The following is a 17,441-nucleotide window of genomic DNA, read 5'->3' on the forward strand; positions in this document are numbered from 1 at the left end:
CGTATCCATTTTTCGGTTCTCCCAGTCCACCCGCGGCTGCTTCGGCCGCCTCACCATCAGCACCTCCAACCGCGCTGCATGACCGCTCTGCGATATCGAAACAGACATGTCTCCATCGCCCTGGCCTGACAGCGTTCGACGTCCTGCAGGACGCTCTCGGTGTCCAATCCTTCGGGCTGTTGTGCACCGACGCGAGGCGCAGGGCCTCCCCCGATTGCCGCAGTTGCAGCCGCGCGTCAATGAGCCTGGTGTCCGCCTCTGCTAGGCCCGTTGCGGCCACCGCCGTGCGAATGATCGTGTCGTCCATGTTTGGGTCCAACACTGCCGCTCGCGGAGCAGCAACTCTGCGAAGGCCAGTTCCCTCTCCTCGGCGACGGACACCTACACCGCAAGTCCACAACCTCCTCCTCCCCCATCCCCTTCGTGTACTTCCGTACATATCGTCCTGCCAGGCGTAGGCGGCTTTCTCCTCCGCCTTGTACGCCACCCTCACGGCAATGTTTGCGGAGCACGAGTCGTCCGGATGACGGACGCGCGCCATCTCGAACATGCGGCTCCAGGTTTTGTGGTGCTTGTACATGGATGCTGGGTTCTGCGCTTGGGTTCTACCCTCATCACCAGGCACCATCGTCAATTTAGTACATCGGCGAAAGTCAGGAAATGCCAACGGCGCACAAGAGACGACAGGCCTTGCGCGGGAACCGGCAATCTTCAGCGGCAGGACTTGGCGGACGCTAATCGCCATTACCAGTCGTTGATGCTGCCCAGATGCTAACGAACATACGGACCCATTCATCCGATTTCCTTGTCCGCAACCCGACCCAAACGGAGCAAAACGAACACTTTCGTATCCAAATTGAACACTTTCGTATCCAAAATGGGTCGGGCCACTGGAGGCGTCCTTACTAAGTATATGTAAGCATAAAGTAGTTTACATGTATCTAAGTAACTTTATATTTTGAGCCAGAAGTAGCTTTTACATTTAATTGGCCAAAAGTAGTTTACATGTATCGAAGTAACTTTATATTTTGAGCGTACATTTTCTAATGTCTTGTGACGTTAATCAAGATGTATCTTTATTTGTTGGGAAGTAAGTGAATTTTTTAATAGTTCTAAGTCAATGTTCTAGCAAATGTAACAACAAAGAATATAGTTACTTCAAGCATCTAAGAATGTTTGTTCATGTCATGTAGGTATGAAAAGGTTTTGAAGCTATACTCAAGATGAAACCAGCATCAATTCTCATGAGCCCTCATCCTCCTTGAGTGCAAGCCTTCTCTTCTTTGCCCACCAACCACTCAGCTCGTGTGGCCCTGCTTCCCTTCTTTGCCCACCAATCACTCAGCTCCCGTGGCCTCTCTTCCCCATGTTTGCCCACTAATCACTCAGCTCCCATGGCCTCTCTTCCCCATGTTTGCCCACTAATCACTCAGCTCTCGTTCTTTTTGTGTTGTAATTTCTATCATGTTCATATATAGTTATATCTTTATGGTTCAATATATCGTTCATCAGCCCCGCAATCCATTTTATACTAAACAATTTTACTTTATAACTCTTTTTATTAGACCATGGACCTAATGAGTACAATTTTGTGCTTAGTATCTTAGTTAACAAGATAACAATGTTTGGGAACATATAATGCTATTTTCATGTGGTTGGAATATATATCACTCAACAAAAACATTTGAAGTGTATGTTGTAAGAAAAGTTCTCCTTGAATTACTTTTTTCATACTTGCATAAATTATGTGTTATGTATACTTATGTTTTTGTATGTATGTATGTGCGCTTGTGTATATGTTCTAATATCCAAAAAAAAATGCCATGATAAAGATCTCTAAAGAATCCTCCTGAACAAATATGATAGTAGTGGTTCTAATGAATTATTATGTCAGTATAATAATTATGGTAGCTTCTAGAGTTTAAATTTAACACCAGGTGAATATTTCTTACAAGTTGGGTTAAATAATAAATTGACAACATGTGAATTCTTTGCAACTTGATATTGAGGTAGCATCGCTTTACAAAATTATGGAAGATTCCACTTTTACATACACGCGGTTTGGTTATTTGGTATGCTCCCTTTGAATCTTTGGTTTCGTCTGGTGTACATAGATATCCTAGCCATCTTTTCAAATATAATTTGAGCATGAAATCAAACATGGTAATCTAGTTAGCATATAGTATGTATTTTAGTACAACTTCAAGAACACCCATCGATGTCCGGGGTGGCGGATTAATCTCCGGCGAAATCGAAACGCGGCCATGGCAGTGCTCCATGGTCGACGGGCGGAGATAGATGTTGTTGAAGTTTTATCGATGTTACATACAGTGTTGCATTTTGATACATGTATTCATGTTTTTGTTACTTAAGTGCGTGTAGATTGATACAGTGATTTTTGTCTAAATGATACTGAAAGATTGCGCCAACGTTACATACGCGTTCTATAATGTTGGATAAAGTAGAAAAAAATGATGGATATACTACAGAAAAATATTTCAAGCAATGTAACATTTTTTCAAATGATACACACACAAAACAAATGTTACATACAGAAAAAAAAGTACAATTAACGAAATATTTTGTACCGTGCTACAGCCGGCTAATCCGCATTGGCCTAGTTTTTTCATGCACTGATCAATCCCCGTCAATAGGGACGCGTGTGGGCTGTTACGTTGTTCGATGGGCTTCTTGGAGGCCCAGCAGCCAGGTTTCGTACGTGGCCTACATCGCTGCCTCTGGCTGGCTCGAATAGTCCCACATCGCTCGCGCAATGCAACGGAGGCGGTTCACCGACCAATAAATTGGGACGCACGGGCACGGTAGAAAATCATACCAAGCAGATGCCACCCATCCGTGAGGGGCCCTGAGCGGGGGGTGTAGTATCTGTTCTAATTTGATATCTGGTATATGTGGGCTCTTGGGCCGGCATGATATCAAATGTTTTTTTTGGGAGGGCCGGTCAAGCAGCTTGCTGCTGGAGGTCCTGAGCGTCGCCGTTGCGTTTGCACTGCAGCAACGGTGGGCGCACCCCAACCAAAACTAATGGAAAAAATCAGTTTGATGGCCAGATGCGAATAACAGCAATCCTGTGTTTATTCTCGCCACGAAATCTCGGCGTCATGTATTTGAATCCTGCATGAGAAGGTCACTGTTTAGTTGTTCATCATCACGCAGTAGTTTGGGAGCAACTATTTCTAGCCGTCTCATCCGGTATGGAGGGAGTATGTTAAAGTATTATGTAACTATGGAGCTAAATCTTCCAATTAGAGCATGGATATTAGAGCAAAAACAATAGTAGAGTGGCTATAGCAAATTAACATCTTATATATGTAGCAAGTTTTCCTCCTACGGTTCGACCGCGCGGCGGGGTCATTTCCGCGCAGAAGCTCCAGCTCATTTTTTTTTTGTCACGGCGTGGTTCGGCTAATTGCTTTCTTTTGGTACGTCACTAGGCCACTTTGACTGCCTCTTAGAATATCAGCCCCTGGCTGTAGAAATCCTGTGCTACCATCATCAAGCGGTTGCACATCCTTCGACTGAAGATAGGACCACATATGAATTCAGTGGGTAACCAGAGAAATAACCTGCAGAAATAATGTAAAACTTTTACTGTTAAAAATAAAATCACTGCGGATAGTCCGGATTTCCCATATCAGGTGAGGGGAGATGGTCGTAATTATGTAAACCAAAGGGATCATTGGCTCACCAAAAGTTGCGCTTCGCTCCGTTGCTAGCATACCATGCATTATCACTATGGTTATTTTTTCAGGAGCATTGGACACACTCCTTTTGACATTACATACTCTATATATTTGACAAAGTATTGCTTTCACGATCCCACAGAAATCTCACTTGGAGGATCGGTGGAGAGTTTATTTGTTCTTCAAGGGACTCGGGCCAACGGGTTTGGATTAAAAACGCAAGGCTTAGTTTTACAACTTTGCATTTCATGAATTTGTTTTTATGATATATTGCAAAAGCATAAACACAAAAATAGAGAACTTTTTTGTTAAGCAAATAAGAAAGCATGAAAAAAATTGGTTAACCATATGCAACTATCATATTTGACTGCGTGAGAAATAGAGACTAAGCTGACCAAGCTCGTATTTCCACATTTTAAAACTAAAACTGCATATAATTTTCAAAATGCACAAGCAGCCAATTTGCATTAGGTAAAAAATATGATCGCGATCATTGATTTACCAGTTGGATCTCTTTATCACCCATGGGCAGAAGGCCCCGTTGTCTCTATTTTTATCAGGAGTTCATGACTCATTTCCGTTAATTGAAAAGGTATTTTCACCAAAATATTTCCATCACGCAAAGCTCGCTACATGGAAAAAACACTAAAAACAATCATGTGTACATGTAGATCTAATTTTCATGCTGCTATGGCACCAAAATATGTTGTTTTATTTTTCTTTGCACACATGCACCCAGAGCTACTTGTAGTACTACTCGTTTATCAAGTGTTTCTGGCCAAGCACACACATCGAGGAGTTCTAGTTTTCTTCCTAAAATAAATCTTTTATTTTTCTTTCCCTGTGACTTTTTTAGCTCAGCATTTTGTTTGAATAACATGAAAAAAATACCATATGAAATCAACCCGGTTCAAAGGACCACGGACATGGATCCGAAGATGGCCCATTACAATTTCTGACCTTCCAGGGCCCATTTTGGCATCACGGAGCACACCTATTCTCTCAGATCACTACCATCGCCTCGAGGGTTTCCGGCGGCTGCCTCCTCCGACGGCCAGCCCGCTCGTCCGCCGCCAGCGCCACCGCGTCCAGCTCCCGTTCACCCCATCCACGCCAATGGAGTCCTCAGCTGCGCGTTGTTGGAGTGGTCGCAGGGAAGCGGCGACGACTCTGACGGAGATCCCCGACCACATCCTGGCGGAGATCTTCCTCCGGCTGCCTGCCGCAGAAGACCTTGCCCGCGCCTCCGCCGCCTGCGTCACCTTCCGCCGTCTCGTCATCGACACTGACGGATCCTTCCTCCGCCGCTTCCGCCGCCTCCACGACCCGCCCCTCCTCGCCTTTTTCGACCGCGACGGGATCCACCACGCCCTCCCGCCACACCCCTCCGCGCCCGCCGCCCGCGCGCTCGCCGAGGCCGCCGACTTCTCCTTGTCCTTCTTACCCGACCGCTGCCTGTGGGCCCTCACGGACATCCGCGACGGACGCGTCCTCCTCCGCCGCTGGGTGGGCAAGAAAGCCCAGGTCTCCATGGAACTTGCGGTGTGCGACCCTTTGCACCGGAAGTACGTCCTGCTTCCCGCAGTACCCGACGACCTAGCCGCTTCGGTGGCGCACCCGGACACTCTACAGAAGCCCAGGTGCGAGGTTTTCCTCGTCCCCATCCATGAAGAGGCTGAGGGGGCATTCGGCGTGCTATGTATGGCACATTGCGATACTAGATTCGCCGCCTTGGTCTTCTCTTCGAGTACCGGACAGTGGCAAGCCGCTGCATCCAAAGAATACCGGGATTTGTTCGAGTCAACCATGGTGTCACCAATCAACCATACCTTTCATGAGCGCCATTATGCTTATGGCTGCTTCTACTGGGTGTCCACCACGGTACAGAAGAAAGAGTTGCTTGTGCTTGACACACGGAGTATGGAGTTCTCCATTTCTGACCTCCCACCCCCAGAACGGTGTATGTCTCTGCGAGGTCTAGCGATCGTGGAGGCAGGGAAAGGCAGGCTTGGGCTGTACTGTATCCTTGAAACTTCACCTGGCAAGTTTGATCTTTGTTGTTACATCAAGGGAAACATAGGTGAGAGTACTAGCCAGTGGCAGCTGGAGAAGACAATCTCACTAGGTTCTGGGTGCCGGTGTGATATCAGAGCTGCAACCGGGAGGTACTTGCTCGTGGCAAAGTTCGGAGCCCCGCGGTATGTTGGATCAACTCTGCAGCCGGTAGACCGGGAATATATCTCAGTTGATGTCAAGACGCAGCAGCTTGAGAGGGTTTGTAGTAAATCTTCCAGGTGTGCCGTGTCCAAGACGTGGATATATACCAACTACCCGCCATCATTGTCTTCACCAACAATATGAAGTGGTAAATTTTATATTGCATCGTAGTTTTATGTCCTTCGGTTCATAGTTCGCACCCAGCTTTTCTAATGCTTAATAGTTCGTTATTATGATTGTTCATTCTTTTTTACACAATTTAGCAATGGTTTTTTTTTTCTTGTGCTTGTGGGTAAGCTAATAGAGCTCGAAACATAATTGTGATTTTTTCTTTTGTGTGTTCCAATCGCCGTATGGAGGGAATCTAACAAGAGGAAAGACCTTCCACATCGCTTATGCATCCATTGTTATTTTAGGGCTAATGAAATCACTGAAATGCTATATCACAACAATTGTTTTCAATGAATGCTTGTCTGCCTTTTCTTGGATAAATGTCAGGACTCAGGATATAGAAAAGACAGTTTTATTTCGGAATTTTTGTCATCTTCAATCTGCATAATCACTACGTTCATAAATAAGAGCCTGTCTCACTGCTTTGTGTAGCAAGAACAGCTTGTGCTCATAAGATCACTTATAGGAGGGGCACCCATTTTTTCCTTTTATTTTTCCTTTTACAGATAGTTTGCACATTTCATCGGCCTCTTTCTGAGTCTGCCAATGGATGCCATTAATATCTGTAGGATGGTAGAGGCACACACAGGCACAAACTTGTTGATTGTAGCTGCCAAGACCCCCTGATTTCTTTTCTTTTGTTAAAGTGTAATATTTTTTGGACTGGCCTAAGTTAGATGTTTGTTAGACTAATTTATTTGTGTTTACATACATCTCTCGCTATGTATTCCAACGCACTGCAAATTACTCCGCTAAACGCATAAAAGTGATTTCTGATTTCTTTTCTTTTGTTGAAGTGTAAGATTTTTTGGACTGGCCTAAGTTAGATGTTTGTTAGACTAATTTATTTGTGTTTACATACATCCCTCGCTATGTATTCCAACGCACTGCAAATTACTCCGCTAAACGCATAAAAGTGATTTTATGCAGTTACATATTTCAAATTCAGATGAGACCGATATTACTAGTGGGACAAATGCTATTCTGCTTCTTCCTTTAAATGTACTATATATAAAGCCTCCACGACATATTCCTTTTGGCTTGTAGACTGATAATACTGTGTGCTATGCATTTAGCCTCCACAATCTTTTCCATTTTGCTTGTAAACTCTTGAATGTATACAGTTTGAGCTGTCTGAATGTTAATGCATTGCCCTGTTTGCACAGATTTGATGGAGCCATAGCCAGATCAAGATCAGCATTCCCATCCACAGAGCTCAATTTTTTTTTTGGTTGTTTTGGAGGCGTGGACTTGGCGTAGATGCCATCGCCTTGGCTACAAGATGTCATAACTAATCTACGGTTGACACTCACTTGTGGGCGCTCATGAATTGTATCAGCAGTGTTCTTTTCAAGAGCTCTAGTCGTGTCTAGATTTGTGAACTCGGTCAGTGTAGTGTAACCGACATCAGTCATGTGGCTGCTGTCCCAGCCTAATTTAGAACTTGGCAGAGAATCGATCCTTATCCCAGCCCCAGCTGACTTGATCTGTAGCACTCACTAGCCCGAAAGCATTAGGTACAGTAATCCTTTGTACTGTTTCTTAATGGTCAGTTGAGATCGTGTGACTGAAATCAATGGGGAACCTTCAGTTTTTTTTTTCAGACTGCGTGCATCTTTTCCTTGTTTCATTGACTGGGCATATAAGATGGATTTATTGGCAAGTGCTTGTTGGTACTCTAGTTGTCTTCAGGCTTTGTTCGGGTCTGGGTAAGGATTCTTCCATGCGCCAAAGGAATCAGGGTTGCTGCTGCATATGAAGCTGCAAATCCTGCACCAGATTCTACCCTTCGAATCCCGGTTTATTGTTTGCAGATCAGAGGTTACCGCGGGAATTCGGGCACATTCTTGACCTGCCCTTTTTGTTTGAACAATTGGGCCATCAACACCTGTGGGCCCAAACCTTGTCTATGGGCTTTTAAGTTCTATAAGCAGGCCGGAAACGGCAGGAAGCGGAGAGCCATGTTACCGACCCTGTGTGGGCGAACGCCAGCGTCAGGAAACGGCAGGAAGCGGATAGTCCCACATCGATCGTCCAGCTCGGTAGAGGCGGTTCATTGTGCAATAAAAGGGGGTACACGAACACGATCAAAATCATACCTTTCTCGGCCTCTGGCTAAGATCAAGTGTAATCTGTTCTTATCAGTTTAATATCTGATATGTGGGCCCCTGTGCCCATGATACTGAACTAATCTTTTGTGGGGGAGGTCTCCCAGTGGCTTGCCGCTGGGTCCTCAAGCGTTGCCTTAGCTTTGCACTACAGCTTCGGCCCGACGCACCCCAACCAAAACAAAACAAAATCTTCTCTTCAACAGCCATGGTAAGATTGCAGTAGCTGATCAGGTGTCTTGCTCAAAGATGAGTTAGGAGTGAAGCAATGGCAAGATTGCAGTAGTCAGGTGTCTTGCTCAAAGATGAGTTAGGAGTGAAGCAATGGCAAGATTGCAGTAGTCAGGTGTCTTGCTTCAGAGATGAGTTAGCAGTGAAGCAATGTTATGGTGTTTTTGCTCACACCCTGTTTGTACCTGCCACACAACTAGCAGAACATGTTTATTCCTTGCCAAAATAAGATATCATATGTTTATTTCCCGCAAGGAAAAACGATCACTTGCTTATTGCTCATCCTGAAGAAAAGAAGAGAACATATTCATTATTATGCAGTAGTCTGGCAGGTTCTACTTCTGAAACACTAAGAGCATCTCCACTCGTCCCCCCGAACAGGCCCCCGACGAGCATTTTTTACATACGGACGGCGTAAATCGGCACAGTCGCGCCCCCGGTTCCTCGTTTTCGTCCGGATTTGGCCCTTCATCCATCCGGCGAGCCCACGCCATCCCCGGTCCCCCGGGGCGCGCTCGGGGACTCCGGATGAAACTTTTTGGCGCGAATCGCCGTGTGGACCCGCGTAGTCGGCGACGGAAAACCAAATCCTGTCGATTTTCCCTCCATTCCCTCCAATTTGCTTGCATATCCCCATTCTCTCCCGCCGAATTTCTCCATTCCCCTCGTCTTCCAGTTCCAGTTCCCGGCGGCGTCTTCTCCTCCACCACCGCTCTCCTCCTCATCTTCTCGTCCACCACAATGCCGCCGAAGGGGACGACGAGGAAGCCGCGGGCGAAGAAGGAGCGGTCGCCGGGCATGTCGAACGCAGAGTGGGCGGCGGACGAGAAACGGCGCGAGGTGGAAACAAGCTGCAGGGCGGAGAGGGTGAAAAAAGCCGCCGCTAAGAGGGCGGCGGCGGCCCAGGAGGAGCAAGTGAGGAAGATGAGCATCGCCTTCAGCGGCGGCGGCGGCTCCATGTTCCCCGGCCAATGGCCGGCGCAAGGTACAAGCAGTTCCCCGTCGTCCTTCTCCCCTACGATGTACTCGCCGTCGCCGACTGCCATGTTCCAAGAGGGCGCCTACGTCCAACCGTCCAGGTTCACTCCGTCGCCGCCCGAGCTTGACATCGGCGGCAGCGGCGGCCAGTTCGAGGGCAGCTCGCCGGTCATGCGACGAGGGCCGCTCCCGTTCGGTGCGACGGCGGCGCCGAACGAAGAGGCGATCCACGAGATGATCACCTCCGGCTCCACGGCCGCCGCTGCGAGCCCGAGGTTCTTCATGGACGCCGCCGCGAGCCCGGGGTTCTTCACGCAAGAGGAGGCGAGGGCGACGGCAGCTGTGGCAGCGCGCAAGGATCATGTGGAGGATGTTGCCGACGGAAGCCAAGCCGTCGAAGAACAAGAAGACGAAGAAGAAGGAGAGACAACTCAAGCCGCCGTCAACCTGTCGAAGGGGAAGAAGAAGAGGAAGAAGGAGTCGCCGCCTGCCGAACCGCGTATCAAATGGACGCCGAAGGAAGAGGAGTGCCTCGCCGAAGCTTGGATGGCCGTGTCCATGAACGGCATAATCGGAGCCAATCAGTCGTTCGACACGTATTGGCTTCGAGTGAAGCAGGCGTACGAGGAACGCAAACTCGTCGATCCCTACTTTAACAAGACGAACATGAACGTGTACCGGGGAGACAAGGCAATGGCCACCCATTGGGGGATCATGCAGACGGCGTGCAGCAAATGGCACGGCATACAGGAGGAGATCGACAAAGTGCCGATCAGCGGCCATGACTTGGAGCAAAAGGTATGCTCCGTCGACCCTGCATCACCGAGGTACATCGTCGTTAGCTGACCCGTTTGGCCGTGCTCTTTTTTCCCAGCTGCGCCGAGCTTTGGACATGTACACGGACGACACCGGCTTGCAGTTCAAGTTCCTCAACGTCTACGCCCGCCTCGAGAACTGCGAGAAGTGGAAGGAAACTCGTACGACCCTCTCGAAGAGCAAGACCGAGCGAGTACAACCCCGACGCGCCGGCGGCTTGCGCGTCGGAAGGGCGCCCGAACTCGGCCGGAAGAAGCCGAAAGAGCTCGGACGGACGGACGAGTCCCGCCGACAGGATGCGAGGCATCGATCGACAAGTGCTTGGGCCGACTTGAGGTCGCACGCCGACGGGAGGAACGACAAGTTCGACAGCAGGTGGCGGGAGATGCTCGCCAACCAAGGCGTCCGGATCGCCCTGCCGAAGACGACGGCGGCGGCGAAGAAGAGGAACACGGACTTGGCGTTCCTGATGGGCGGCGGCGACATGGAACTGATGGACGAGGAGACGAGGAATTGGTACCAGGGCCACCGCAACGACATCCTCCGAGCCCCACCGGCCAGTCCTTCGTCGTCTCCACCGGCTCCTACCTCGTCTATCTCACCATCTACCTCGTCGACAGCGTCTGCTTCGACGTCCACTGCCGCTGCTTCCACGTCGGCCGCCGCAGCCGCTTCTGCCACGGCGTGTGAGGAAACTGGTCCGTCGGACACCGCCGTGCCGGCCGGGACTGCCGACGAGCCTGTCTCCGTGTAATTTCCCTCCGATCGCCGATCTGTGGCTGATCCTTTTGCTCCTTTTGCCGATCAACTGGCCGTACTTGTAGCGCGGGACGGCGATTTGTTTGAATTTAAACTCTATCCGCCGAATTCCGGGTGGACGACTGGAAATACGGTACTCCCCACGACTTAATTTCGTCCAATCCGGCGGTTGTTTCGTCCGGATTTGGACGTGGGGAGCGCCAACGAGTGGGGATGCTCTAACAAGAAGGATTTGAGACCACAAAATCAAATGGCCTTTGCAACAAAAAAAAGTGGAATAGCGGATATATGTCCGACTTTTCAGGTTCAACGAATATTCAGCACGGCAGCCTTTCAAACACATTCAGACGCTAATCCAAGTGACTGCCGGTTTATGGAGTGAACATACTGAAAAATAGACGTTTAAGACTTTTATGTTATATAAAGTTTTCTGAAGAAGTTAATTGATGTCTGCCTGTAACTATTCAGCCATGCCTTCCAATCAGGGCACAAATATTGAGGGACTAAATGTTGTTTTTCTTAAGTAAACACACCTATATCCATATAAAAGTAGGAAAAAAATGTCACACACTAGCACACGGGTCAGTTCCAATATTCCCTTCTCCCTAATGCTTCTCCAACAATGTCTTTGTGTTCGGAGTATCCACTACAAATCATGATTTTATATTTGTGCTCTGATTGGATGTGATCATCTTCTTTCATCTTACTTGACCAGCATGCTCATAATTATTTGCCAACTCAATGTGTACATATAGTCAGGGAAATAACCCTTGCTGGGCAGTAAGTAATTACCTGGAAGGCGTTCCATCAGTTTGAGAATGACCTTAATTAGTTTTCAACTGCTAAGAGAACATTAAGTGCAAGTCTCTCTAGTACACAATTTTATGCACACCAGCCCTGAATCTTCCCAGGTTACTTGCTCATTGTTATTGCCCGTTTACCAGCAACTCTCTGATATCTACTTCTATGCGATGGCAGGATGACAGCGGAACGGTAATCGCCTTGCGCGAGACATCAGCTTAGCAACAAAGGACTTTTACCTCATGGCTCACACAAAAAGTTGAACTTTGCTCGCTCTATGTAACTATGGATTATCATCAGTGGACCGTGGACACAATGCTGAATGTGTAAAACGGTTTACATCAGGAAAAGATCGCGTTGTCGTTGGGTTTGTAACATTCGGTTCATACATTAGCATCTCTTCGTTGACCCTATAGGTCCATGATATTAAATTAATCTTTTGTAGGAGAGGGCTCGCCTTAGTGGTTTTCCGGTGGGCCCCTTGAGCGTCGCCATTGCGCTGCACTACAGCTCTGGCTTGGCGCGCCCCAACCAAACACTAAGAAAGAAAATGTTTTCTTCACACAGACAGGCGGTGCCGTGGCGACTTACAGAATGAAGAATACAGCTTTTACCTCTTCAGATACTGAGGTTCTCGACAACACAACCACAGCCGCTGTTTGCTCAAAAGGTAAAAACCCAACCAGTCAACCACTTCATATTTCTTTGTACTTGATACACAACCAGCAGATCATATGTTTATTCCTCGCCAAAAAATGATCATACCTTTTATTGCCCATCCCAAAGAAAACAAGAGATTTTGTTGCTCATCCAAGAGAAATCAAGAGAAAGTTACTCCTCAACTTCTAGTCTACTACCAACAAGCCTGATCTAGTTGTCTCAATGCAACAGTTCTTTCCCAAAGAGCCCAGCAATGGCTCGTCCAGGGTCTTCTTGCTTCACCAAGGATTCTCCTACCAAAACCTACATCATCAACAAGAGAACATTATGCATCAAGGAAGTCAAATAATTAAAATGTTTAGACGGGCAAAGAAGCAAGTAGCATATATTTTTCCAGGCCAAAACTTGTGTACATCCAGAGGGAAAAGTGCATTTTTAAAATCACGCAGGAAAAGATTTTATCAATCCACGAGCAATCGGACGAACTTACAGCGGAGACGCCAGCATTCTGCACATAAGCAACATCATCTGGGTTGAACAGCCCTGATTCACCAACAACCTGAAAATACATAAAGATTGGGGAAACAAATCAGCAAAAAATTAACGACAAGCATCTGCGGTCATAGTATCAAGTGGTCCTTGCGAATTCATGAAACTTGCAATCAAGTCCAATAAAGGAAGCAGGGTCCAACTTTGAGGGGCATGCAGCATTCAGCATCGTAACTATGATAGAACTCCAGATAATATAAAGTTTATAACACCTAAAAGTTACTGTGTACAGTTCGGTTGTGAAGCATAATTTCTCCCTGTTACTTTTACTGTAAAAGATGCCTCTTCAAATACATTTAGACAGTTCTAATCAGACTGCCAGTTTATGAGTTCAGTATGGCGTTTACGGGCTTTCATGGCTTATAAAGTTTTTTTAATAAGTGTGTTATTTACTGTATGTCTCTAACCATTTAGCCATGCCTTCCAACTGAGCACAAATATCATGGGACTAACACCAATGTTTTTCTAGACTAGAAAATAAAATCACACATTAGCATGGGAGATTACCAATATTCCCTTCTCCCTGATGGCATCACCATGCTTCTCCAGCAATGTCTTCGTGTTTGAAGTATCCACTATAAATGTTTCTGCATCATAAATATTTTTTTACATGATAAGAAAAACGATTCTAGTGCCATATAAATAAAAATTGTTGGCCTGAACAAATGCAAATGTGATGAGTCAAAAGTTGTAGAATAAGAACACCATACTTAACAAGGTGAGTGCCAGAAAAATCTCATACCAAGGCTGCGGTTGTTGATGCCAATAAGCTGAACACCATCTATCTTCAGCACACGCTCCATCTCCCTTTCATCATGAACCTATAATCAAATAAAAATTTAATTTTGTGCAGACTATAAAGATCAAATCATATTCATGGAGTATTGCAATAAGGAGAAAAAATGAAGCATATGTCAAACCTCGATAAGAGCTGTCAGTCCCAACTCATTGCATATCTTGAGGAAGTATTTTAAGTCGAGATCAGTTAACACGGCAGCAATTAGCAGAACTGCATCAGCACCAATCGAGCGGGCATAATAGATCTGCCATTCATCAATGACAAACTCTTTGCACAGAAGGGGGCACTGCATTTACAACAGATACAACGGTATGCTGAGAAAAATGGCAACTTGGACTAATCCTCTTCACATGTAAAGAACATGTATATCCATCTATCATTACCTTCACTTCTGCTTTGCGCACCTTCTGAAGATTCTCAAAACTTCCCTGTAGAATTAAATACGTTTAGCTTGCCCAGTAAATACAACATATACCACTATGCCCAGATACATATACAGTTTCAAACGACAAACCTGAAAGTACTTCTCATCAGTCAAGATGCTCAAGCACGCAGCTCCATGCTTTTCATAAGCTCGAGCAATTTCAACCTACAACATTTTTCGCGCTAATTATTTAACTGATCTCTGAAATTACTAGACCTCATGCCAGTTATGAAGGAGCCCAGAACTCACAGGATCGAAGTTCTCCCTGAGTACGCCCCTACTAGGTGATGCCTTCTTGACCTCAGCAATCAACGCCGGCACCCCATTACGCTTGTAGGCCGCTGCCAAAGCAGCATAGAAGTCTCTTGTAGGAGGGGCCTTCCCTGCAGACTCAATCACCTCCTTTAGAGGATGCCTGGCAAGCCCCTGCAGAAGACATTAGCAGTTTAGCACCCATCATATATATGGCGCCATACCCCCTAACATCATAAGAAACATGTGCCATTTGGTGCTTCACAGTTGAATTACGCAGAATGATGAATATCCTGCTGCCACCATGTAACTTAATTAGTCTTCTTGTCCTTCATACCTCATCATGTATCACATGGACATATATATCCATACTTACACGAATTGCTTCTGCATCAGTACACATGTTAATTTTTATCCTAGCTAAGCACTAATGTGAAGCCAATCGAATCAATCCACATTAAGGCATCTGTGATGATCTTCAGTTCTTCACAAGCACTAATGCACATTAAAAAAATGATCTCTTATTTCATCATAGGCGCATGCTGAAGACCCTACAGTTATTAAAGATGTTTTTTTGTATGATTAACATGGAGGTTTGAAAGGAAACTCCGATTAGTAACTCACTGGGTTTAGAATACCAGGCATCATATAAATCTGTCTTAAAGGCGTAGTGGTTTCAGTTAAGGCTATATATTAGTATATGGGTTCTTCACCAAATAAGGATGCATATATATATATATATATATATATATATATATATATATATATATATATATATATATATATATATATATATATATGGATTTCAATCAAGTCCTTGGAATCTGACAGTAGATATACATATTTTGAGTTGTGTTGCGTCTGAATAATATTGCTGCCTTTTTTGAATTATGAAATGAATATCATTATGTTTTTTTTCGAGGGGACATCATTTTAATTTACTTAAATAAGACCCAATCCAAATATAAAAATGACAAAGCAATCAAAATTTCAGAACGCAAGGTTGACTTTGGCGATGCAATGTTTTTACAGTAAAAACTAAAATGTATAGCCGATAGCAGTCAGATTGCATGTAGTAGTATTATACCTGGGCAACTTCGATCTCCTTGTCCCAGATGATCTTCTCGAGGATGTTGCGCGGCGCCCCCATCTCCTCCTCGACCTCCTTCATGGAGGCGGCGGGACGGCAGTGCCGGCGGATGCGGATCCCCTGTCTGGCCGCGGCGTCGTTGACCGCCTCGGCGTCGTCATCCCGCGCCAGCGCTCGAATGGCGTGCTGAAAACGGGCGGCAGACGGGAGGGAATCATCTTAATATAGAAGCGAGCAATCGGACCGAACTCTGAATTCGTGTCCCAAGAAACCAGAATCAAACGGATCACAGCGAAGCAGAGCAGAGGAGCGGGGAGCGGGCCGCACCTTGGGGCCGGAGCGGAGAGGGCGTGGTCGGGCGGCTGCGGCGGGGGCGAAGGCGCGGACCCGCGACGGCAGAGGGGAGCGGGCGGCGGCGGCGGGGAAGGGAGAAGCCCTGAGCTTTGGCGAGCTGAGGAGGGCTTCCATTTGCGCGCGAGGTGGCGTGGCGGGGGTAGGTGGGGTGGGGGTTGGTCCGCGATGTACGGGGGTGAGGTTCGTCGCAGGTGAGGTTTTATAGCACGAGCGGCGGGGACGGGACGGTGGCGGCGGCGGGAGGAGCAGCGGGTCAGCAACGGTCGGAGGCCGGTGGTGCTCTGATGGCGATGGCGAGGTCGGGGTAAACCTGGAAAAGAAAATAAGAGCAAGTCTAACAGGCCCCAGCCCCCAGCCCCCTATAACACGAGTAGAGGGCGCATGTCCAGTTTTCGGCCAGTGACTTCGGACGAGCTAGCTGAGCTCAGTATCCGCACCCCGTAAAACAGAATATTCTGTTTTACGGGGTGCGGATACGGGCTCTGCTAGCTCGTCCGAGTTTCCGGCCCCGCAAAACAGGGTTTTTTGACAAATTGCATATTAGAACCAACACACCATTCACATAAAATAAATGTTTTGCATCACACAATAATCGTCATAATTATTACAATAATGTTTTTCGGAAATGTCAATAAGAATTAAACAAATAATAACAAATGTTTCACACATACAACAATAGGAAATGAATGTTTCACACATACAAGAATGTAATAAATCATTGGCCATGCAAGCGCCAATGGTGATCAATCAAATCTTGGGTGAGTTGGTGATGAGTCTCGGCATTTTCAATGCCTCGATGAGCTGCAAGAAAAGCTTCAATCCGATCGGGGTTCCTCTCGGGCTGCACTCGGGTGCCAACATTGTCATAGAAACACGGCAAGTTCAAACCGCTTTCATCTTCAATGATCATGTTGTGAAGAATCACACAACATGTCATGACATCAACAAGAGTTTCCTTGTCCCAAAACCTAGCAGGACCCCGGACAATTGCAAACCTTGCTTGCAAGACACCAAAAGCTCTCTCAATATCCTTGCGGCATGCCTCTTGATTTTTGGTGAAGCAAGCTTCCTTTCTTGTCAAAGCCCTGTCCTTTTTCTCTTTTATGGACTTGACAAGGGTTGCATAGTTAGGGTAAATACCATCTGTGAGATAGTACCCCATGGTGTACTCATTGTTCATAACTTTGTAGTTACAAGGTGGAGATTCACCCCTAACTAGTCTTGCAAACAAAGGGGATCTATTCAAGATGTTGATGTCGTTGAGTGTCCCCGGCAATCCAAAAAAGCATGCCAAATCCATAAGTCTTGAGAGGCCACGGCTTCAAGAACAATGGTAGCATCACGGCTTTTGTCACAATACATTCCATGCCATGCTTTTGGACAATTTTTCCATGTCCAATGCATGCAATCCAAACTACCAAGCATCCCCGGCCACCCCTCTTTTCATTGATCTCCATGAGCCTTTTTGTATCATCCTCATTTGGAGCTCGGAGATACTTGCTCTCCATACAACTTGATCACCATCTTG

The 17,441-nt window shown here is 46.6% G+C and overlaps 1 protein-coding gene and 2 non-coding genes across 3 annotated transcripts; 2 read left to right on the plus strand and 1 right to left on the minus strand.

Annotated features, from left to right (window-relative positions):
• The first annotated feature begins 2,843 nt into the window (after positions 1-2,843).
• Positions 2,844-3,036, plus strand: LOC124685621. The gene has a single exon (XR_006997593.1). It is a non-coding gene; the product is annotated as a U2 spliceosomal RNA (small nuclear RNA).
• A 5,151-nt stretch (positions 3,037-8,187) lies between these two features.
• LOC124685615 lies at positions 8,188-8,375 on the plus strand. Its single transcript, XR_006997590.1, has one exon. It is a non-coding gene; the product is annotated as a U2 spliceosomal RNA (small nuclear RNA).
• A 4,068-nt stretch (positions 8,376-12,443) lies between these two features.
• On the minus strand, positions 12,444-16,027 carry LOC124664727 (indole-3-glycerol phosphate synthase, chloroplastic-like). Its single transcript, XM_047202178.1, has 10 exons — positions 15,887-16,027; positions 15,557-15,745; positions 14,467-14,643; positions 14,308-14,382; positions 14,177-14,221; positions 13,915-14,079; positions 13,737-13,815; positions 13,502-13,581; positions 12,936-13,004; positions 12,444-12,748 (listed from the first exon to the last, which is right to left on the minus strand). The coding sequence occupies exons 1-10, from the start codon at positions 16,025-16,027 to the stop codon at positions 12,665-12,667; spliced, it is 1,104 nt and encodes a 367-aa protein (XP_047058134.1). The 3' UTR covers positions 12,444-12,664.
• Positions 16,028-17,441: the final 1,414 nt, after the last annotated feature.

This window comes from Lolium rigidum, chromosome 1 (genome assembly GCF_022539505.1).
Source record: "Lolium rigidum isolate FL_2022 chromosome 1, APGP_CSIRO_Lrig_0.1, whole genome shotgun sequence".
In the NCBI taxonomy this organism is placed as follows: domain Eukaryota; kingdom Viridiplantae; phylum Streptophyta; class Magnoliopsida; order Poales; family Poaceae; genus Lolium; species Lolium rigidum.